This window comes from Callorhinus ursinus, unplaced genomic scaffold (genome assembly GCF_003265705.2).
Source record: "Callorhinus ursinus isolate GAN/ISIS: 27379988/994484 unplaced genomic scaffold, GSC_fseal_2.0 scaffold12, whole genome shotgun sequence".
NCBI lineage: Eukaryota > Metazoa > Chordata > Mammalia > Carnivora > Otariidae > Callorhinus > Callorhinus ursinus.
Window position 1 is genome coordinate 58,772,602 of NW_027397074.1, and position 24,935 is coordinate 58,797,536.

At 40.2% G+C, this 24,935-nt stretch overlaps 1 protein-coding gene across 8 annotated transcripts in view; it reads left to right on the forward strand.

The window, feature by feature from the left end:
- ST7 (suppression of tumorigenicity 7) overlaps positions 1 to 24,935 on the forward strand; it is a 235,521-nt gene that overhangs the window by 108,751 nt on the left and 101,835 nt on the right. For all 8 annotated transcript variants that reach the window (XM_073899105.1, XM_073899108.1, XM_025873217.2 and 5 more), the window contains exons 2-3: positions 9,212 to 9,294; positions 21,343 to 21,502. In XM_073899105.1, coding sequence (XP_073755206.1) covers positions 9,212 to 9,294; positions 21,343 to 21,502 — 243 coding nt within the window. The remainder of the gene's footprint in view (positions 1 to 9,211; positions 9,295 to 21,342; positions 21,503 to 24,935) is intronic.

The window sequence follows — 24,935 nt, forward strand, 5'->3', positions numbered from 1 at the left end:
AGTGCTTCACTCTAATTATTCTTTAAGATCTACATAAAAAGAAGAATCTCAGAGAAAGTAAACACATTGCCAGTGATTATCCTATGTCTTTAAAGGTTTGGTATAAGAGTGACTCATTGTTGGATTTCTCAGGGTGGATCTTGTTGCAGTGGAATAAAGGTTTAAATTTTATTCCTAATTCACTTACTAGTTCATGCGGTGCCATTTATATTTTCTTTTAACTTCAGTCCCACTTAATGATAAATTCTCTTCTTCTCTTTCCTGCCAGACTTCCTGTAGAAGTAGCCTGTGCTTGCTGCCATAATTCCTTACCACTTACTGTCTGGAATCACTTGCAATTTGACTTGGGCCCCACTTTGCCAACGGTTCTCCAGACTCTCACCCTTTATGTCACACTGTTAAGAGCCACAGTGTTGAATTTACCTCTGCAAATCTGATATGCCCAACCTCCCACCCTGATAGTATTACAGGAGCTTCCCTCTGAGGTAACTCTCAGAGCTGTATGTTTCCCACACTATTTCACTATTACTAGACATGTGTCTTACTCACATTGCTGTTCAGTGAGTATTTTCTAACTGTCTCTATAGAAAGTGTGATTTTTCTCGACCTGACATTTGAGCCAGCATAATCTCCCACTGCTGCTCCTCATCCTACCTACAGTACTCCAACCCAGTTCTTTTGTGTATGCGCTGGTATCTATGTGGCATCTGTACCCTCTCTTCACTTCTCTCCAATCTAATGATAAAAGCTTATCCTTCTTTCAAAGCCCTTAAGGGCTACTGAAGTTTGTATGTGACCAGGCTTTGGACATTCCTTCATGGCTTGACAGAAGCAAGGGACAAGGAGCCTTGAAGACTGAACACTCTGATATAGTTTCCCAGATCACAGTTGAGAGAAGAAAGAAGGAATGTGCTTGCTCTACTCCTCAGTGGAGCCAGATGCCCAGTAAAGCAGAAATAGATTACCTGTAAAGTTGCCAAGGCAACATCAAGGGTAGAGAGAAGAGTAGACAGAATGATTTATGAGGATTTCTTGCCATTGGAATGGGTCTAAAATTATACTTCCATGTCTTCCTCACCAGGATAAATTCCACAGGATTTATCAAGGGAATTGTAATGCATAAAAGCTTGAGATGCTATCAGAGCTCAAGGAGACTGGGGTGAAGGGCAAGGAGAGGAGAAGCAAAAGCAACAAATAAGAAAATGTGCTTACAGTATGTTTTTAATCTTCTCTTGAACTGATGCTGTGCTCAGATGTAAAACTGATTTTTTGGGAACATGCAAATGTTGTATATTTAAAATGTGCCTAGAAAAAAGCAAGTCCATTTACTAGAGTAAAATGGAGATGCTTGATTTCCATATTAAAAAATTACTCTGGGCTTCTACTTTAATATTAGTTGATTTACAAAGACAATTATGGATCAGCATGTGGAATGACATGTTGTTATGGCACCAGAGTTGAAGTTGCATTTTATTTATGAACAGTGGGAAAAGAAGCTCTGGGGCAGATAGAATTGGCATATCTTAACACCCTTTCTGGGCATACTGCAGTTAGCCACAGTTATCAGATATCCACACTGATTTACACTTTCATGAATTATACATGATTGCATCAATTTTATATTGCTGCATAACAAATTACCACAAATATAGCAGCTTAAAACAACACACATTTATTATCTCATGGTTTCCATGGGTCAGGAATTACAGGCACAGCTTAGCTGGGACTTTTGCTCTGGGTCTTACAAGGCCATAATCAAGGTGTCAGTTAGGCTGTGATCTTACTTGCAAGCTCAGCTGAGGAAGAATCTGCTTCCAAGTTAACTCAGACTGTTGGCAGAAACCACCGTTGTTGAACTGAGGGCTTCAGTTTCATATTGGCTGCTGGCCTCAGTCCCTAGAGGCTGCTTATAATCCATTGCCACATAGCCCTCTCAACATGGTCACTCTCTTCATTACACTAGCAAGGAGAATCTCCAGCATGTCTGCTACTGAGAGAGTATCTTACATATCTGTTTGCTAGAAGCAAGTCACATGTCCCACCCACATTCAGGGGGAGAGTTACATAAAGATATGAACACCAGGAGGCAGGGATCATTATGGGTCACTTGAGAGTTTATCCATCATAGTGTCATTGTGAGAAAAGAGCAAGTTTTTTTTCATTTTAAAAGCTGTGCCATCTGGAAATCTGTTCAAAATTAGCATATGTGTAAGTTAAAATATTAAAGCTTACATTTTTCATTTTCTTGTCCTTTGGTAAATGAGGAAGAGAAGTGAAGTTGCAACTCTACTTAATGGAATCTGATGGGAGGGAAGAGGTTAGCACAGTTGAAAGAACAATAAAATGAAAGAAGAGAATATTCCCTGTACTCACATAGAAAAATGCAAGTGATGGATTAAACTCTTCCTGTGTGTTCCTTACCCACTTTGGAGGTCTGAGAAAACAGTTTGATAGAAGGTTCCTGCAAGGCTAGCATGTGCCTTAATGCATCTTATGTAGACATGGAACTCTGTGTACTTTCTGTAATTAAATCAGAAATGTTGCTTTGCATGAAATGGATAATTTTCTAGTGTATCTTGATATTGCTGTCTCAGGGCGTGGAAGGTCCTGTGGCCTTAATTATTTGTTATTTGTATTTAAAACATTTGTAAACCCTCATGCTTAGGTTATAGTTTAGGCTTTAATACAGTGTATGTCCTAAGCCACACAGGGACTTGAAGAAAACTAAGGAACAGGATTGTAGGTTTCCACGTGGCCTGTGGCTGAATTGATTGTTCCCACAGCATCTAGTAAGGCAGAGATCAGAGATTTAGAATCATATGGTTGAGTTAGGGGATTCAGTAATTTATTTGCCTTCTAAAACGGCTGCTTTCAAACTCACCCTCCAGTTTATTACCACCTCTAGCAACTAGAATTCAGTTAAAAGGACCCTTTTACTTCCTGGTGCTTCATTTATTTTGTAGGGCATAGGACAAATCACAGTGCAGGTGATTTATTTCTTGGGCTGTGATCTGTACCACAGTGGCTGGCACACAGAAGCGGGTGCTCAGTAAATGCTGGTATACTGCAGCCGCTACTACTATTAATATTAACTCGGTCAGCTGAGTTTCTTCTGTTTTTTACAACTGGACCAGTATGAGATGTCACATCACAAAAGGAAGAATAACATAGGGCACTTGGGGGGCTCAGTGGGTTAAGCATCTGCCTTCGGCTCAGGTCATGATCCCAGGATCCTGGGATCGAGTCCCGCATCCGGCTCCCTGCTCCGTGGAGGGTCTGCTTCCCCCTCTTCCACTCTCCCCCCCCCATTCTCTCTCTTTCTCTCTCTCTCTCAAATAAATAAATAAAATCTTTAAAAAACGAAGAGTAACATAAACATAAATAACGACAACGATACACATATTATTTGCTGAGGTTTGCTGTGGTAGGCACTTTATTTATACTAAGGTATATAGTCCTCACAGCAGCCCTGTAACAAGACAGATGTTATTTTATAGACAGTGAAACAGCCTCAAAAGTACAGATTTGGGCCTTTGTTGAGATAAATGTTACTTTATTTACTAAGAAAAGTAAGTAAAGCAGAGTCCCTTATTCCTTAAGTGTTTTTTAGCTAGGCTGCATTGTACATCTACTCATTGCATGTAGTTGGTAGTGAGAAGTCCTCTGTAGGTAATCTTGGAGACCAAATAGCAGGGAACACCCTTAAGTTTTAGAAATCCAATTTGGACCCATTCGAATTTGTCTCATCTGAGAAGAGCCATTTGCTGTTAGTCAGCATTCCATGTATTTGTATAGCAGGCACTTTAGAAGGTAGCTTCACATCTTTAGTACGAATCCCCACCAGTGCCTCAACGCGCACAAGTAAGTCTGTGGCACTTGTACTGCCTTTCCCTTGCCTTCCGTGTCCTTGTACCTTCAGGCCCCTGAGCTGCAGTACTCTGCGTGGAATGCTCTGCAGCTCTACCTCTCACGGTCCCTTCACCCCTGCAGCTGCAGGCAACATCTGGACAACTCCTAATTCCTCTTACAAGTCTTAGATGGGATGCTTTTTCTTGGCAGAAATGTTTCTTGATGTCCTAATCCCTTTGCGTACCCTGTGTTTTTATAATTCCCTGACGTGTCCTCTTTGATATTTGCTTCTCCATTTCCTTGCTTCTCTCACCATTGGATTGTGAACCGTCGGAGGCAGGACCCGTGCTTCCTGCATCTGGCCCAGGGTAGGCCCCTAGAGAGTCTGTGCTGGAGTACTGAGGGAACGCGCATTTCATCTGCGCCTCACAGCAGCCCTGGGAGGGTGTGGGGCTTTCCCGGGTCCTCCACATCATAGCTGACGTCACAAGTTACAGTCCGAGGCTCCTCACCCTGGTCTCTCTCCCAGGGATAATGCTGTTCCTTAAAATCTCTTCAGTTTTTTTTTTTTTTTTTTTTTTTTCCCGCCCAGCCTAAATAAACTTAGTTTCTTTAACTTTTCTTCCTAGGGACTTTATTTCTAACATTTTCAATGGTGGATGATTGTTATTTTATAACTTCTTAAAGTTTTTCTATTTCACATGCCATATTTTAGAAAGACATTAAAAGAGACACAGGACAATAACTTTGGGTGTTGTAGACTTTACCACACTGCTTATTCAGTTCTTTCTAGTCAGTACCTCCAAGTCTTTGATGCTGCCTTAGCCTTTTCATTCCAGGGCTTCTCTGTGTGAGGTAGAATATGTCCGAGGAGACAAACACAGGGTTGTGTGTTCGCCCTGTTTTGCAGAGGTCTTTTCCAGGAGTGTGGTTTGGGGTTTGCTTGTGCTCTAAAGAATATGAAAGAAGGCTGGTATTGTCTTGAGAGACAGAAATGTGGCTGGCTCCTCACAGACACAGCCTCACAGGGCCATTCCTCATGAGCCCTGCTCATAGAAGTGATCCCTTGCTTCCCATAGCAGACCTATTATCTCCTCTCTTCTGTGATCTAGAGAGGTCATTTAATTTTCTTTAAAAAAACTTTTTTTTTTTTTATTAAGTAATCTTTACTCCCAACATGGGACTCGAACTCAACCCCGAGATCAAGAGTCACATGCTCTACTGACTGAGCCAGCCGGGCACCCTTAGGTCATTTAATTTTCAATCCATGTTCCCATCCCTCCTACCTAGTTTCTTCTCAGGGCCATGCTTTATTCCTTCCCATTTGCTCATTAGTTAAATGAGGAGACTATACTATGTTGAAGTTGCGCATCATCAGAATGCCCTGTGATTCAGTCCCTGAGGCTGCCCTTGACTACCGCGGTGTTCTTGGAGCAGTGACCAGTTAAGGAGTGCCCTGCTGGAGCAGATGAAAAGTTTTCTGATTTATTAATTTTTGTCTCTAGGTTGAAACAGGACATTATTGAAATTTTATGAATTTATTCTTCACAAAGCTAGATTAGTCTTTGTTTTTGAATTTGTTTTGCCTAGCCCCAGCAGGTATGGAGGAAACAGTTGAATAGGTCTATAGCAGGAAAATCCTGTTTCAAAGCATATACCCCACAGTTTTCTGCTGCAGTTTTTAGATTCTCCCTTCTTTCTAGATGCCTACCTGCCTTTCCCCACCCTGGGGCTGCACACGCCAATATTAGATAACAGGGAACTTATCTTTAAAGGTCAGAGGTAAAAATAAGTACAGTATTAAAAACATCCAATCTTTTAGTATGATTATTTAGAGTTCTCCTTTTGAAAGGAAAGGCTTTCCATTTACTATTTTGTTTTTTCTTGCTTGTCAGCAATATCCGCACGCACCCTGTGATGCCATGAGCCTGAACTTTGGGGGCAGGACTGCTGGCGTTCAGGTCTTTGCCCGCCTCCAGCTGTGAAATACCATGAATAATAATATTGACCTCATGGAGCTGAAGTGAGAATTAAACTCTCTAATATGTGAAAGTGCTTTGTTATTAACTTTAAATACATAGATAGATGGAAATGGCAAGTATTAAGTGTTGATATTTATGCCCAGAATTGCCAAATGCCATGTCTTAGTGATTTCAGCCAGGATATTCAGAAAGACCATAAAGTTAATAGATTATTAAAGGAAGACCTCCCACTCTCTGAAGTGTTTCTGTTTCTGCTACTGTCATTCTCTGTGTGTGTCTCTATTTCTTTTAATGACTTCCCATGATCTCTCAACTCTAGTAGCTTTCTACAACTGGATATAACAGAGAAGAATCTTTTAATTATTAATTACCGCTGCTATGTAATCTTAAGTAAGTGAAACCAAATGGGAACACTGTATAGTTTTATCTCTTTAGATAACTCACATAATTTTCTTTTTCTTTTTCTTTTTTAAAGATTGTATTTACTTATTCAACAGAGAGAGAGAGCACAAGCAGGGGAGCAGTAGAGGGAAAGGAAGAAGCAGGCTTCCCACTGAGCAGGGAGCCTGATGTGTGGGGCTCGATCTCAGGACCCTGAGATCATGACCTGAGCTGAAGGCAGACGCTTAGCCATCTGAGCCACCCAGACGCCCCAATTTTCTTTTTCATTGATCAATTGATTCTTGAGTTAATGATTTTCAGTAGATCTTTCCCCTCCATTGACTTGTGCTTTTGTTGCTGGGGAGTTATAGCAGGGCTACTAAAGCACTTTTCTAATTCAGGCACATCTTTTCCTCTTTCTTTTAGAAATGGAGTTCGTAGAATTTTATACTCAATTTGTCCCTAGAAACCTACTGAAAAGTATATGATACAGATATGAGAGTTCATAACTATAAAATAAAGCAAATAGTCTGTTAGGATGACCTTTTAAAAAAATAATGGGGAGGGCGCCTGGGTGGCTCAGTTGGTTGGGCGACTGCCTTCGGCTCAGGTCATGATCCCGGAGTCCCGGGATCGAGTCCCGCATCAGGCTCCCTGCTCGGCGAGGAGCCTGCTTCTCCCTCTGGCCCTCCCCCCTCTCATGTACTCTCTCTCTCATTCTCGCTCTCTCAAATAAATCTTTAAAAAAAAAATAATGGGGAATGTGGGGTCATTTATAGTGTGAGGATGGGAATTTGGAGAATTTTAGGTGCTTCAGAATCAGACTGGCATTTACAAGCTCTAGGTTTGTTTGTTTAATTTTCTCCTTTTAAAAAATCTTCCTTTTTCCACCAAATTGCTTGGGAAATGACAAATCACCACATCTTTGGGTTTTTAATGGCCAAGCAAACCCAGCCTTAACTCAGCTGTACCTCTACAGGCTTGGCTGATTGCATCTTCTGTGCCTTTCTCTATCTCCCCAAAAGAGTGACTATCAACTGAGCACATTGTGTTGGTTCAGACTCTTGAGATTACAAATGATAGCCCGCAAGTCAAACAAACTCAGTTAAGAGTGGGTGCAGGGGAGGGATGGCGGGCAGCCAGGAAGGATGGAATCCGTGCGCCCTTCTACATCTGCATCTCTGCGAAGGGTCCACAGCTCAAGCTGCTTCCCTCCTCAGCCTCTACAAATGTTTGGAAAGGCTGTGATCTTTTCTCAGCACCTCAAAGCAGCCCCCTTATTCTGCTGACCTTTCCCTCTGTCTGTCCCTCCTCCTGCCTGCGCTGGTCTAATTAACTCCTGCTTATTCTCCTGGACATCTTTTCCAGCCTTCAGCCTGAGGTGCATCCCTTTTGTGTGTGTCTGTGTGTGTGTGTGTGTCTGTGTGTGTGTTTAATTTAAATTCAATTAGCCAACCTATAGTACATCACTAGTTTCAGATGCAGCGTTCAACACCTTTAATGTGTTTTTATAACATCCTATGCTCAGGACTTGTCTATGCACTTATCAGACTTTATGGTAATTACTTATTCATTTCCCAATTAGACTGTGGCCTTCTGGATGGTGGGAACTGTGTCTGATTCATGCTTCCATTCCTGTCCATGGTCTCATTCATAAACAGAGAGAAGTATTTGTTGAATGAGTGAACATGGGATCTGTGGTCATGTTGGTGACTTGGCTTTCTGGGCCGAGCTCAGGACAAATGCCAAAGCCTTTTCCCCTAATGATGTCAAAGCCCTACTTCTAACATCCTTCATTCTAAAACCAGACAATGTGATACCCTTCCACAAACAGACTCAGTAAAGAAATGTGAATATGCATGCAAAAAGCTCTTTAGGTCAGTTGTTGTTTTGGTAATAATCAAAGTTTCATGCAATACTAGGTACAAATGATAATGACTTAATGTATATTTATAAAATATGGAAGTGAACCTTACTTAATGGATAGCCAGATCAACTGTATAGTTGATATGAACAGAGTGGCAGAAATTGGTCAGAAAAGTTCTTGACTGCACATTCCTTTTTAGTGGTTTATTTTTTATCTTTTTTTTCAATGACTCCAGTTATTTTGATGAGCAGTCTAACAGCCTTTTAAGTAAGGTGAAAAAACTTTTACTAATGCATGCTAACTTTGTCAATTTGTCCTTCCTTCTTAGGAGTAATAATAGTATTAAAATCTTTAATAACTGCCAAAAATATATAGTTGACCCTTGAACAACATGGGATTGAACCTCCTGGGTCCACTTATACATGGATTTTTTCCAATAAATACCGTATAGCATTGAAAATGTATTTTCTTTTCCTTATGGTTTTCTTAACATTTTCTTTTCTCTACTTTATTTTATTGTAAGAATACAGTATTCAATGCAAATAACATGCAAAATACATGTTAATTGACTTTATGTTACTGGCAAGGCTTCGGGTAATAGTAGACTATTAGTAAAGTTTTGCGGGGGGAGTCAAAAGTTATGTGCTGATTTTGACTGTGTGGAGGTTTGGCGCCTCTAATACCCACACATTCAAGGATCAACTGTAGTTATTTTCCATTTGTTCTAAGGTTGAAGTATTCCTTGTTGGTTCATCAAGAACTCTAATGTGTGGTTCTGACAAAATATATAAGATCTTCTCTTTCTGACTGACAGTTTAGTAATAGTTTTGATTAGATTCCTCAGTGGTTATGAATCCATGAAGACCATTCACAACAATAGTTTTGGGAGGCAGAAACTTTTTAAAAAGCTGCTTTTTTCTCTTTTATGTGGCTATTTTCTCTCAGGATATAGCGCTTGACATCTAGCATTCTGAGCCTTGGTGATGCTGAACCATTTTAATGGGACTTTGTTATGGTTCTAAGAATTGTCATCAGAAACAAATGATTTCACCAGAGAGAAAAATAGGGAACCCTCTGTTTTATTGACATACTTATGCCTTCCTTATTCTTCTCCTTCTCTCTTTTTTTTCAGTGAGCATGTTTTTGAACACATTGACACCGAAGTTCTACGTGGCCCTGACAGGCACTTCCTCACTAATATCAGGGCTCATTTTGGTAAGTGGTAGAATCCTTTTTTGAAAGTATGCTGATTACTAATATGTTAGTATATGTACAGGAAATAATTCTGGAAGAATATATACCAGCAGCTTATGGTGATTTATCTTGCATGTGTGTATATGTTGGGTAGTTGGACTTATAGAGCCTTCCACTGCCCAGGTTACATATTTCTAAAATATTTGAAAAAATTTAAATAGTCATATATTACTTTTGTTGAAGGTGAAAAACAAAATATAAATAAAATGGAAAATAAAGGAAGACAATTCTATGTCAAATTCTAGTGTCTGAGATACTATAAAATACATGTGACTCAGTTCAACTAAAAATGTTTTTCTTCATTCTTTTCAAAATGGATTATTGGCCATAATCAAGATAAGTAGAAATATAGCCCAGTTTCTTTATTTTTTAATAAATTAATTAATTAGATTCTATTTAAATTCAAGTTAGTTAACATACAGTATATTATTAGTTTCAGGGGCAGAATTTAGTGATTCAGCAGTTGCATATAATACCCAGTGCTCATTAAATCAAATGCCCTCCTTAATGCCCATCACCCAATTACCTCATCCCCACCACCTCCCGTCTAGCAACCCTCAGCTGGTTTTGTATAGTTAAGAGTCTCTTATGGTTTGCCTCTCTCTGTTTTTGTCTTATTATTCCTTCCCTTCCCCTATGTTCATCAGTTCTGTTCCTTAAATTCCACATGAGTGAAATCATGGGGTATTTGTCTTTCTCTGACTGACTTACTTTGCTTAGCATAATACATTCTAGTTCCACCCCCGTCATTGAAAATGGCAAGATTTCATTCTTTTTGTTGGTTGAGTACTATTCCGTTGTACATATGAACCACATCTTCTTTATCAATTTGTCCGTTGATGGACATCTGGGCTCTTTCCATAGTTTGGCTATTGTGGACATTGCTACTATAAACACTGGGGTGCAGGTGCTCCTTCGGATCCCTATATTTGTATCTTTGGGGTAAATACCGAGTAGTGCATTTCCTGGGTCATAGGCTGGTTCTATTTTTAACTTTTTGAGGAACTTCCATACTGTTTTCCAGAGTGGCTGCACCAGTTGGCATTCCCACCAACAGTTTAAGAGGGTTCTCCTTTTTTCACATCCTTGCCAACATTTGTTGTTTACTGAGTTGTTAATTTTAGCCCTTCTGACTGGTTTTAGGTGGTATCTCATTGTGGTTAGCCCAGTTTCTTTAAATGTATGAGGTGAAGATGGCAGTTCTGAGCTTTTCTTCCCTTTATCTTCTTTTCTTTTAAAATTTACATTTCCCTGTTTCTTTTCTTTAATTTCTTTTTTTTAAAGATTTTATTTGTTTATTTGACAGAGAGAGAGAGAGAGAGAGAGCACAAGCAGGGGGAGTGGCAGAGGGAGAGAGAGAAGCAGGTTCCTGACTGAGCCAGGAGCCCGATGTGGGGCTCTATCCCAGGACCCTGATATCATGACCTGAGCCGAAGGCAGACGCTTAACCAAGTGAGCCGCCCAGGCGCTCCCATTTCCCTATTTCTTTGTTTCAAAAATTCCAAGTAGGCAAAAGCAATGATAATCATCTCTATGGCTCCATTAGTTTATGCTCTAAATAATTACAAGTGTGTTAAATTGTAACGCCCGAAGTAGGTTTGTTTGTTTGTTTGTTTTTTTAATTTAAGTGACCTTACATAGGGCCATCTAATTTACTGTAATCATGCTAATATAATTAAATGGCCTTTAAGGAGAAAGAAGTTTTAGAATGTTTTGTTGTTTTGTTTTGTTTTTTTGTCTACACATAATACTGATTACCTATTACTAATTTTTATAGAGATAAGAATAAGAAAGATATTACAGAGTTGATGTTAAGAGAAGAGCACTAGAAAAACACAAGTTTTAGGGGAGAAGGGCACAAAAACGTGGAACAAATACATATATGAACCTAGAGCAATGTATACAGGACAGAAACCTGCAAACAGCTTAAAGGAATGGTGGTGGCTTGGGGAGCAATTTTTTTTTTTTTGTGGTCAAAGCATATTCAGGTTAATCTTGCTCTGTGTATCACATGGGTTGCTGGATTCAAGGGAGGAGATGTTTTAACTTGATACTACTGGGCCAGGAATGTGAAGAACATCAGCAAGAACCACTCCAAGATGGTTATATAAATGGAAGTCTGCATAGAAAGCCCAGTACTGAGCAGAGACCAAGCCAAGGTGAAAGGAAGCATATTAAAACTTATCCTTGGGGTGCCTGGGTGGCTCAGTTGTTAAGTGTCTGCCTTCGGCTCAGGTCATGATCCCGGGGTCCTGGAATTGAGCCCTGCGTTGGGCTCCCTGCTCAGCAGGGAGTCTGCCTCTCCCTCCCCCACTCCCCCTGCTTGTGTTCCTTCTCTCGCTGTCTGTCAAATAAATAAATACAATCTTAAAAAATAAATAAATAAAACTTCTCCTGACATGGGTTGAAATAAGGTGTGTATAGTAATTTGTACCCTATTGCCTCTTAAATGCGGATCTGCACACCCATCAGTGTCTCTAAGTCTTCTCTGTTCTGTGGCGACATGTGAAAAATAGGGATACTGGAAAGAATTGTTCACAAAGCTATAAGGTGATTTGCTTTAGCTCATGTTAGTTTGTGGCAAAGCCAGGCCTAGAACCTATGTCCTCAGGTTCCCACCTTGATATTCTTGATGGACTGAAGAAACTTCAAACTTAGAAAATGCTTTCAAATGCTTGATAAATGATTAATAAATATGTGCTGAACATGGCAGCCTTTTAGCACGTGTATTTTTGGGTGAGAGGAGAAGGTATTCCAAGTCCCCATCTAATAATTATTTACATTTAAAATAATATTTTAATATTTTCTTTCTAAAATATCTTTGAAATATTTTTTGATTAAACAAACCAAAAAAAGTGAACTTTTAGGTACAATTTGAATAGCAATTTCATGCTAAAATCAGTAATTCACTCTGATGCAGAAAGTAGCTTTCCGTTTGTGTATTCTTCTCTCAGGGATGTTTACTTAAGAACGTTTACCCACTTCGATGGTGCTTATTGTGTGCCAGGCACTGATCTAAGCACTTTACATGTGAATTCATTTACTCCTCACAACAGTAGGAGGAGGTAATTGCCAGCCTTGTGTCCATTTTACTACCGTATAGGCTGAATAGGTAGCCCAGGCAAGGAAGTAACCTGCCTGAGGTCACCTTGCTGGCAAATAGTGAAAAGCAGGGTTTCCGCCCAGGCCCTTGCTGGCAAATAGTGAAAAGCAGGGTTTCAGCCCAGGCAGGCTCTCACTCATTTCACCACCTTCTGGTTCAGTTCTCAGCTGTTTTCCTAGCTTGCTGAACAAATGGCAGGCTGGATTTTATCTTGGTGTGGGGGTTCGCTAGACTATAAATTGATTGCTAGAGTGTGGGTGATTTCCTTTTTCTTGGTAAGCTAGGTCCAGCAGTCATTTTACCTGCTAAGTCAGGGAGGTGAAGTCCCATCCACTTACTTTTCGTGTTCTCCAAATGAAGGGATTTCAGTAGAGCGGGACCCCCTGTGCCGGACCCCCTCTCCCTGTGTGCGGAGGGCAGCTGCTGAAACCTGACGGGCACTGCGGTGCGTCTCAGGCAGTATCTGTCCTGCAGCCTTCTCAGGAGGTACAGGAAGTGCCTGCTGTGGAACTTGGAGCATTGGAAAACCTCTGATGTTTGAAGATTTTGAAAGACCTTTCTCAAAAATGCTTGGTCTGTACTGAGGGCAAAATCACTAGATGCGGGAATAGTTCTTGATAGCTTTAGACTCCTGCTTTAGAGATTATGGGCATTGGTGTTGTCCTGCCTTTGAGGACTTAGCTTTGCTAGCCCTTGAAATGTACCCAGGGTTGAGCTTTCTGTTTAGCCACTATTCTTTTCGGCCCAGAGCATTCATGGAGAGGCAGCATTGAGGTAAAGGATCAGGTAGGTGCTTAGCGGTTTGTTTCCTGGCACAGAGAGACAATTACCTAACTGCTCTCCCCTGAGCAATGGAAGGGGAGCCAGACAGTGAATGCTGAAAGTACAGGGATGCCCCTGGGGACATGGTTGTTTGGGGACCTTAGGATTCTTACGCTGGAGACTGAAATTGTCATGCAGTGTGATGTCTTAGGGGAAGAGGGGTAAATAAAAACAAAAACACCCTGAAAAAGTCATCTGACTGAACAAATATACATAAAAATAAAATGTCTTTGGCAAAGGCTACTGTCTTTTATACTAACGTGTTTAAAAATAAATGAGGACTGATCCTAATCCGTATGTATTTTCCTAGATACCACTGCTAGTTCTTAATTTTGCAGGTTGAAAGCCAGCAAAGAGTTTGGTCATACCACCTACCTTTCACTCTTCCCTTTTCGTCCTGTGCCCACATACCCATCCGGCCAGCTCTCTCCCTTGCTTAACTCCAAGCGGCCCCTCTGCCCTCTTGGCACAAGCCTCCCGATCTCAGTCCAATTCCAGCCCCAGGAACTGCACCTGTCATCACAGTCCAAACCCACCAATTTAGTCTTTTAGTTGCTCTAGCAAGGACATGCCCAGTCTGCTTGAAGTAGCCTCTCAGAATAATGTTAATTTCAATGGAGAAAATTTCTGGGTTTTGTTTTTGTTTTTGAGAGTGGTAAGGTGGTTACGTGGAGAAAATGCTACCCTTAATTTTTTCAAAATGTTGGTAGAATGGAGAAAATGCTGTATGTTATATTGACATTTATACACAGATCCCAATAACATGGATGTAGATATGCTCCTATACCTACATTTTACACACATATTAGATATAAAAAGAGGCATCTGAGGCATAATTTTAAAAAGTGAGAATCAAGAACTACAAAAGGAGGAACTTAGAATAGTAAATAAAAGATTTAATTCATAGATTACATGTAAAAAATTATGTTTTTGGGAAAATGTAGAAGAGATGATAATTAGGAATAAGTTGAATCAAAAGGTCCATTTATTGAGTTCCTACTCTATGCCAGATATTAAGCACTTTGTATATATTACTTCATTTAATTCTCTTTAAAATTATAAGTGGTAGAGGTAGCAGTGGCTTTATGCTGCTGAGTATAAACAGACACAAGCATTAAATAATGTGACCAAAGTTATATAGTAGACAAATGGTAAGATTTCAATCTGGATCTCTTTGACCATGTCTCCATCCCCTCCTGTTCAAAAGTAAGGGAGTGGGACTGGAAGGTTGTTATGGATCCTTTCAGCTTTTCCTTGTCCATCTAAAGAACTTGACTTGCACTTGAGATTGCACTTTAGTTGACAGACATGTGGATCACCCTAATGCTGGTGATTCTGGAGGTAAGAGTAAAAAAAGACTGAGGGAAACTTGATTGGAAGGGCTCTTTGGGTGCAGGAAGCTGCATATAACTGTCAGGCTGTGTTGATTTATGAGGCAAGTTATCTCTTGTCTCTAGAATAAAGAAGGAGAGATGCTGTGGGGATCACATGGTAGGGGAGCCTGCAGATAATTGGAGGAAACCAAGGCTCATTCAGCTTTATCAGATTACAGTTTCTTGGGGTCACCATGAATAATGATTTTCCACAGGAGACCAAGCAAAGTGCCAGGCGAGACAGTAGACATATGCCTGTCGGGGTCTGACTGTAGACAGGAGTATCTGAGTGGATCACATTAATGATTAGATGGGCAGAAGTGAAGAAGGTGAGGAAGAGAATGGCAGATAAAGGGACAAAACTACCCTTTTGGCTTTATCAGTTTGGATTTGAGCACAATTTGAGAGGCTTGAAAATCATGTATTTACAGGGCTGGGGAAAGGAACCCTCAGAAGCCATCCAGTTTAAACCAGTAAAGACTTAAAAACTAGGCATCCTGGGGGCGCCTGGGTGGCTCAGTTGGTTGGGCGACTGCCTTCGGCTCAGGTCATGATCCTCGAGTCCCGGGATCGAGTCCTGCATCGGGCTCGCTGCTCGGCGGGGAGTCTGCTTCTCCCTCTGACCCTCTTCCCTCTCATGTTCTCTATCTCTCATTCTCTCTCTCTCAAATAAATAAATAAAATAAAATCTTTAAAAAACAAACAAACAAACAAACAAAAAAAACTAGGCGTCCAGAAAGCTTATGACTTAACTCAGGTTACTTTAGTAGGTAAGGGTGGAGTGAGGACCGGAATTTAAATTTCCACTGCTTTGCCATAGTATCATTCTGTGTCTCATAAAGGTGTTGATTAAGAAGGTGGATAGAGAGTGGGTCAGGTAGATAAGAAAGGGGGTAGAGGGAACATTTTTTCTTTATCCAATTGGCCGTGGATACTTACCATAATTTATGTTTTATTTGTGTCATCATTTATAGCCTTTGTTCTCTGTATAATGGAAGCTTCACAAAGACTGGGACCGTATCTGTGTTTTTGTATATAATAGTATAATGCCTGGGTAGACTCTTACAAAATATTTGTTGAAAGCACAGAGATCCAGTGAGTGAATTAATTAACCGATTGTGTCAGAATTATCTGGGGGGCTTGTTTAAAGTGATGGATCCGACCACCACTCCAGACCAACTGAATCAGAATCTCTAAGAGAGGGACCACAGAATAGCTGCCACCACAGCATGAGCTGACAGGGCCTGAGGCACATGGTGCAGGATGACTTCTTCCCATGTCAGTACTCTTCATGATTTTCCCTCAGGAGAGTGACGCTCCTTTCCAGGCCATACACATTAATGCTACAGTGGAAAATTTAATCCTGTGCATATACAGACACGGAGGTGGGGCTGGATCATTGACTGTTGACCTTGAAGAGAACCTCACTTTTCTGTCTTCTCTCTTTTCTTAAAACTGTGGTGATATGTGGCCAAGAAAAGAGCATGAACACCAGTTCCACACACAGCCCCCTCAGTTGTTGAGGGGAACAGTGACTGAAGAGGGACTGGCTGAGACCAAGGAAGTGGGAAGCTAAGACCCCTTCCATAACACGTCAGTATTCCTAAACAAAACATAACAGGAACCCAAAAGGAAAAAACAGTCGTCATGTGGAGCTGGGTGGGGTGTGTGTGGGGGGGCACGCTGAAAGAGTCAGTGGGTACAGAGACAAGGATAATTTGAGAATTCTAACAAGAAGCTAAAAAGATTATAGATATTATAAAATCCATGCCCACTGCCTTGATTTATCTCATTTAAGCCCAGAAATTACCCTGTTGCCAAAAAACTGTTCACCACCAGATATATTTCTGAAGACTTAGAGCAGGTGTCAATTTTGCAGTCTTTCCATTTGGGAGCAGACTGCGGGAAAGTTTCATATTTCCTCTTTAATCTCCAGCATCACTATCTATTCTCCTGTGATATCATCACCTACTCTAATCCTTAGGAAGCACTTAGCCAATTTCAGGCTGAGACATCATTGTATTTCCTGTGGGTTTAATGGAACTGGTGTGGAATTACTAGGGTGCTGCTGTATGGGAATCTTGAAGCATTTTTAAGTGTGGTGTAGGGTATAGGGAAGGCCCTGATTCACAAGAAGTGTTTTATATATAGAACATGCAGTTCAAGAAGAAGAGGGCTTATCGGCTAGGAAGAATCTAGGCATCTTCAGGGAAGACTCAGCTTTTAGGTTTGCAGGGTAGATGGAAGGGTCTTGTTTGTTTATCCCTTTGCCAGATTTTTGTTCCTTCCCGGTGGGGCAGTTGTACTTTAGGCCAGCTCCAAACCTGGATCTCCACCCCTAGTCCCAGTGCTTTTTGATCATTCTCTCTGCTTCTGCCAAATCGTATGGAGGAGGTCACAAGGCATTGCTAATGGGCTCCTTGACAAATGTGTCTTTATTTTAAATATAATCTGGGTCTCAAGTATAGTTTTTGGTCCTTCTGTCCTGCAAGGTATAGATCCAAACTACCGCTTCAACTCTCACATTCCCAGTTCCATCCCCACTCTCCTTATTCTCAGAAGGCAAGCCTTACCCACATCTCCACTGAGATCAGTGTCACCCACTTTATCCCTTTGTCGCCTTCTTACTGGTGAAACAGCTCATATCACACCCTATTTTCCAAAATAGACTGTTCCCCTCTATTCATTCATCCTTCCTTTTCTTCCTGTCTCAGGGCAAGAAATGGTAGGGTACCTTTTGGAGGCGGGGTGGGTGTGCTTTCTGGGCTCTTGGCATCATGCCTCTTGGTCATTTGTACTCTTTTGTATCTTTAATGTCTCTCTTTTTGCTGGATTCTTTACCCTTCCACAAATATGTGTAAGTCTATCTTTTTTATAACAAATAAAAAGAACACAAGAACTTTCATTGGTCCTGCTGTTGATTTAGACTATCTTCCATTAAAGCACTGGGCCAGCCCTTGTCATCCATCTGTTTAATTCTCCAACCGTCCATCCATCCAGTCTTGTAATCATTCATCTGTGTATCCATCCAACATTAACTGAGTGGTTACTGTGACATTATTTTGCATATCAGATAATTGAGCCCTAGAGAATTAGGAGAACCAAACAAAGTCACAAAACTTGGCTATCATGGAATGTATGGGTTTTGAATTCAGCTAGATGGGAGGGCCACTGTTGATTTCCTAAATGCCAAGTCGAATGGATGCTTTTTAGTTCTCATCTTACTTCATCTGTATAATCTTTGGGGTGAAGCATGAGTTGGAAAAAAAGCACTAGAGGGATTATGCATTTAAGACTATGAAATAGTAAATTTGTATTTTAATGCTATGGTTGTCAGATTAAAACCTGTTTTATTCCACTGAGGCATGCCCACTAAGCTACTAGCATGTGCAAGGACTAATTTTTAAAATCTAAATTTGTTTATGAGAGCTTTGCTGTTTACATTGTCGGTTATGCACCAGGGAGAAGAATTCAAAGTGACACCAAATATGTGTGTGTTAAATAACACCATCTGCCCACTTGGATCTGTGCAGATATTTAAAAATCCTGTGAGGTGCTGGCCCAAAGCCTGTCATGTTTTGGGGTAAGGGGCAAATTATTTTGCTAACCCCAAATTAGAAGACTTAGTTTGAGGTTTAAGAGGGCTTCAAGTCCTTTCCTACTTTCTTTTGCTAGTTGCTCCTTCAACACGTATTAGAGTCCCCAGTACCCTATGGGAACATTCGTATAGTACAAAGAAGGACCATGATAGATAAGAAGCCCCATCTACTGCTGTGAAAAAGACAGGCCTGAGAAGACCCTCCCCGACCCCCCCAAATAGCTGCATGAATAACCCAGTCTTTACTGAGATCTGTTAATCCTGCGTTAGAAATACTGGGTGGAAGGTCTGTCTCCTATTATAATGCAAATACCTCATTAATATGAATCATTTAGAATGAATTATCCAGTCCCACTTGAGCGACTACTTCTGGATTGGTTTGGATAGCTGAGAAAGCAAAGGGACAGTGGAGTCATCAGAAGGCACTAGGAAATAAAGATTTGAAAGGGGAAATGATAGGCTACATCTGTCTGTGTTTCAATGCGCAACAGAGTTACAAAAAGATGTCTTCTTATAGAGCCCTGGTGAGATTAGTGGCACAGAACTGTGGCTTTAGGCTCAGCAGCTACTTAATTTGCTGTGTGACTTTGGTCATTCCTCATTCTTTATTTTTTTTTAAGATTTTATTTATTTATTTGACAGAGAGAGACACAGCGAGAGAGGGAACACAAGCAGGGGGAGTGGGAGAGGGGGAAGCAGGCTTCCCACTGAGCAGGGAGCCCGATGCGGGGGCTTGATCCCAGAACCCTGGGATCATGACCGGAGCTGAAAGCCGGATGCTTAACTGAGCCACCCAGGCGCCCCCATTCCTCATTCTTAAATGGAGTTAGTGCATGGTCCTTTAAGGTCCCTTTTAGTACTGACATTCTGTGATTCTTCTGGAGAAACTGAGAAATCTGGAGTTCCAAAGTGTGTGTGTGTGTGTGTGTGTTGTGATGGGTATAGGCTACGTCAAGAGCAACCTGTGAGAGGCGCTGTGGTCTGTGGCATGGACTGGTGGTATCAGGGGCCACATGTGCATTATATAACCCTGGAGCACAGCTCTTGACTGGTGTGGAGCACTTCCTGTATGTGACTGTGAGTGAATGAACGAAGGCCTGGCAGGTGCCCAGCAGCATAATATAGAAAGCCGAGCAAAGGCTTAGGGCAACAAAAGCTCTCCGCCACAGTGATTGAGAGCCATTGCCAGTTCTGTGCCCAGTGTTCTTGGGTTTCTTGGAGCCTCCTTCTCTTCTAATAAAGGCGAAGCCACGGATCTCTTAAGGGCTTTGTTGGGTGGGCAGAACTGAATGGTGAGCAGTACCCTTTTTCACAATGATTTCTTGGCGTTCAGCCTACAACTTAGTAACAGACAAGAAGATGCTGTACTGGCCTGAATCATAGACTAGTGAGAGTGGAGTGCATCAGTATGTCAGGTGATGTGATGTCAGGTCCTGTGCAGGAGAGGTATATATACCAATAAATGGTAGCTCTGCTATTACTTTTGAGAACAAAACATGTAATGGGCATTGAACTGGGGATTTTACATGGGGATTGAAACTAGGTGTTTTACATGGCTGTGAAAATGGAGGACCCTTGAGGATAAAGAATGAATATGATTTCCAGTTTAGAACTGAAGAAACTGATGTTCAAATAGGTGAAATAACTTGCCTGAGGTTACAGACTCCTTGGATTCATGGTTTGTAAATTTATCATTCTTGAGCTTTGTTCTTCAAGCAAGATCCCTTATTCCTAGCATTCCAAATGTTATAGACTAGTTCTGTCCCTTTTTAGCTTTCATATCAGATTCTCTTCCCTGTCTGCCCAGTGAAGTTACTTGAATGTCTTAACACATGAAAATTCATATAGTCAGAGGGGTAACTTTTTGGAATTAAGTTAAAGTTGTCATAGAATTGGAAACATTTGGTTTAATTGATGCCTCCTTCTGGTCATTCATAGATGTTCCTTTTGTCTTAAAAAAAGGTGTGTTGTTTTTTTTTGTTTTTTTGGTAGAGCAGAAGAGAGAGAACATTGATTTTTAAATAATAGCCCGAAGTCCCTGCCAGAGTAGGTAACAAAATCTTGTTTTTTTGTAAGCATAAAGGTAATTAATTCTATGTTAGTTCCACATTCTGTATTATATTATAAAAATATGGTATAGTTAATCCTATGAGACTCTGGGATATAGTTGATTTTTAAATTTCTTCTGTGTGATGATTTGTGGCTGCTTAAGGAACAAATCCCAAATCAGGCAGGGAGGAGAAGAAAGAATGTGGAAGAGAGCAGCTTTGAACAGTGGTAGGAAAGTGTTCGCTGGAGGGACCAAGGGGCCAGGGAAGCAGGCTTGGGGAAGGTCGCTTGCTTTCCCAGTGCTTAGAAGTCATGATTGCAGCCTAGTCATATGAGTGTTATTGCTTCTTTCCTTTTATTAATGAAAATTATCTCTTTTCTCCTTGGCAATGCATGGTATATAATAATTGGTAAGCTGGTGAACTAGGAAACCTTAATGGTGTTCAACAGATGCTTATGTTTATAAAGCACTTCTTAGCAGGTGGGACATTGCTAAGTCTCTCAGTAGTGGAGTACCATCCATACAAGAAATGGGATGCCTTTCATTCTTTCTGTAAAACCAGCATTTCTCTAAGGAAATGCTTGTTTTTAAAATAAAAATAAAATTTTGCTATCTTAAAAATTTTATGCAGATATGGCTTTATCAGAATGTAAGGTGCCAAGAATTGGAATATTTCATAAGCCATACTTCTAAAACTTGCTTATTTGTATACATTTCTGGAGTTGTCTTTCAGCCATGGTGATTTTGTTAGAATATTATGTAAATTTGGAGGAAAATAATATTGAGCAGCTCTTAACAGTGTTCTTTTATCCATGATTGTAGTTGTGGATTTTCTTTGACAACTAGTATTAAGTGGAGGGAACTACATTGAGAATTTAAAGAGTAATTGGTATTTTAATTTTATTAAACTCTTTGATTTTTAGAATAAAGCAAAATTTTTGGAGTAAAAATTAAGTATTTAAGGTAGATGTAATTAGTAGATGCAGCATATTTCATGGGCATGTGTACAAAATCACGAACAGTAACAAGGACCATAATCACTCTTAAAATTTTTCTATTCTAGATATTTGAATGGTGGTATTTTCGCAAGTATGGGACATCATTCATTGAACAAGTCTCAGTAAGCCACTTGCGCCCCCTCCTGGGAGGGGTTGACAACAACTCCTCCAACAATTCTAACTCCAGCAATGGGGACTCAGATTCCAACAGGCAAAGTGTCTCAGGTATGGAAAGTCCTTCAGCTTGAACATGATTTGCTTATTTTTACTAAATTATTATGACTATAACGCAGTAATAATGTTGTTATTTAAATATTAGTCTCCGGAGAAAAATGCAGTTTATTTTCCTAAGGTGTTGACAGCTTCTACCAGGGAAATAGAATATAAGCATCACAAGGAAAGGAAATATTTATTTTACTTTTTCTCCAATTTGGTTTAGCTAAGGATCATTTATATAGGTCGGTATTCCCAGCCTGAGTCTCTGGGCTCCTTGTCCCTAGTTTCTCGAACTTTATTGAATGTGTCCATTCTCTTCCATGCTAACTGCAGAACCTTCTGTCTAACTAGATGTGATCACATCTCTCCTTTGCTTACAAGGCTGCCTTGGTTTCCATTCCACTGAAGATAAAGCCCAGATTCCTTAGCATAGCATAAGCTGCTTTCACCTTTCTTGGCAGCTTTGACTTTAGTCACAATCCTGTCCCTTTCCTTTTCATTTCTAGAACATGCCATGTTTTCTCAAGGCCCTTTTCCTAGAAGTCTGTCTCCCTCTCTCGTGTGTTTGCCCGTCTTTTGTAACCCAGCTCCAGGGTTACTTCCTGGGAAGCCTTCTCCGATAGGTTGTACAATATCTCTCCACCTTTGTTGACTTGTAACATTTCTATCTTTAGCAACATTTATCAAATTGCACTGTAATGTTTAAGCAGGCTGCTTTATTGCAGTATTTCTAGCATTTTGCACAGTGTCTGCTCCATCATTGAAACTCAGTGAATGAACAAATAAGTGCATGCAAGGCCTGTAATTTCTCCATTCATAAAAGAAGAGGGAAGAATATGGTCTCTTAGCTTGGTCTCTTTATCAGCTCATTAAACATTTCCTAAGTCACTAATATGAACCTGGCCTTATACAGGTTCTTATGAATATTATGATTGGAAAAAAAAGCCAAAGTCCTTGTCCTCATGGAACTCTCATGTCTACTGAAGGAGACACAGTGGTGAGTGCTGTGATTACATGAGGGAACACACAGTGCTATGGAAAACAAAGGAGGGGTTCCTGACCCAAACTGGAGGAAGAAGTTTGCTTCTTGAATGGGAGGGTACTAGTTCTGATACTTGAAGGATGAAAAGGAAGAAATTAAGGAACTAGATTAGATTTTTTTTTTTTCTTTCTCCTAGAATAACTCAGTCTACTTTTCATAACTGTTTCGCCAGGTGATAAGCATCAAGGAGCATTGCACATATATTTTATTCCTGTTGCTAATCTTGTGCCCTTTCAATAGACCCTTTGCCAGCCATCTGTGAGTGGCAGGGGGCACCACCGGGTACACATTTTTTTTTTCATCCTAAAGGGTACCAGAGATGGCACCATTCAGGTAACAGAATTGTCTGGGACTTTGAAAACTTACCCATTTTGTGAAAGAAACAGAGAGTTGAGCAAAGTGAAACATTAACCACTATTCTGACAAGTGTAGCACATTATTCTAACGGGGGGTCTTGATCATTCAGCCATCGTCATATAAGACATTGTCGATAACTGCCCTCACTTTGCATCTGCTGTGAAGACCTCTTTTCCGATTAGAGTTACTATAGTCTTTGGATGGTGTAAAACATTGTAGGAATAACAGATTAGAAATGGAAAGCAGCCTTATTTAAAGCCATTCTTCATTGTGAGTACATTTTTATTTGCATTAAAATTCTCTCTCTACCCAGTTTAAATTTCTTGACATCATTCCTTAATGCAGTGAAGAATTCTTCTTACTGTCACTATTATTTTGCTGTCTCTCTTTATGGCTACCTTGAAGTACACCTTATGCATTATATAAATCTTGGTGCTATTCTTAGTGCTTTTATGGCAGTTTTAAAAGGGAGGACCTAAACCCTTTATAAAAATATATTAAAAAATAATAATCATGGAAATTCCCAGTTTTATTTGTACTGAGTTTTCACCTGGCTAAGAATGAGTTTTTGAATATCATTATTAATTCAGTTCCACTAGTATTTGCTGAATGTCTACTACTATGCATGCAATATTTCTATTCATTTCCTATGTAATAGATACAGCATTTATGATCTGATCTCATAACAATGTTCAAATAGTTACATTTAGCAAAGGGGAAATTACCTTATCTAAGTATATTTAGGGCTCAGTCTGCCCTCTTCTCCTTGACAGTTGGGTTTCTAAAATTGGGCTAACTCAGCTCAACAAACATGTATGCCAGTATGAAAGTACCAGATAACAGTGGGACTAATACTATTTTCCACTTCTCTTTTCCTGTAGTGATTTTTATTTTTGAATAAGAAAAATATTATTAAAGTACATTGTCTTTTATCTCTACTCTTAATCACTTTCTATTAAATAGTCTGGTTTCAACTAAGTAAAGGAAAAAGAAAGTCTAAAGCTGTGAGGGTAATTAATAATACATTTCTTAAAATAGAGGAATTTGTTTAACAATTCCTATTCCCTTAATAATATTAAAATGGCTGTTGCCTTAATAACAAAAGGGTGAATCTTTTGATTTTCTTGGAGAATGACAAGACAGCTCTTTGGTGAAACTTACATGAAATACAACATGGCTAACAAAGTCCCACAGATATTGGCAAAGGCGGTTTAATTGCTTATTTGAGAAAAATCATTGAAAAAGCTTCAAAAAACCCCTGAAAATACCAGTTACAAACATTGATCTATATGAAAACTGATAGTGTAGCTCTTTTCTTAAGGAATCATATCTTTTGATTAAGAGCTGAAAGACCTGGCCTACTTAAGAATGATTTGGGGTGGGGCACCTGGGTGGCTCAGTCGTTAAGCATCTGCCTTTGGCTCAGGTCATGATCCCAGGGTCCTGGGATCGAGCCCCGCATCGGGCTCGCTGCTCAGTGGGAAGCCTGCTTCTCCCTCTCCCACTCCCTCTGCTTGTGTTCCCCTTTCTCGCTATGTCTCTCTCTGTCAAATAAATAAATAAAATCTTTAAAAAAATGTATATATATAAAAAAAGAATGATTTGGGGTAGGGGAATGGGGAGTGGGAGGATTGTGATTGTTACAGGGTGGGCTGTCCATACCTTCTTTAACTTTTGTTTCTGTACAAATTGGACTGAGTGCAGACTCTTTTAAAATCTGTAGTAATGTTGATCTGTGGATCAGAGAAGAAATGTAGCTAACTATAAAGCTTCTTAAGCTAGCCAAATTTTAGATGGTTTGGCTTAGGTTAACATTTATGAGCATTTTACTCGTTTTGCTTTTTTTGGGAGCTAACCTGCCATTTTTCGTCATAAACCCTGCTCATGTATTTGCTATGTCACCATGTTCTCACTGCCATTTCTTAATTCAACTCAGCTTTTGAGCTGATGATGTATAGGGATTTAAAATGTGGCCAACTTCTCCCTGTCTGAAGGGAGGGGATTCTCAGGGACCAGTAATATTTCGAATTTGGGTTCATGGGA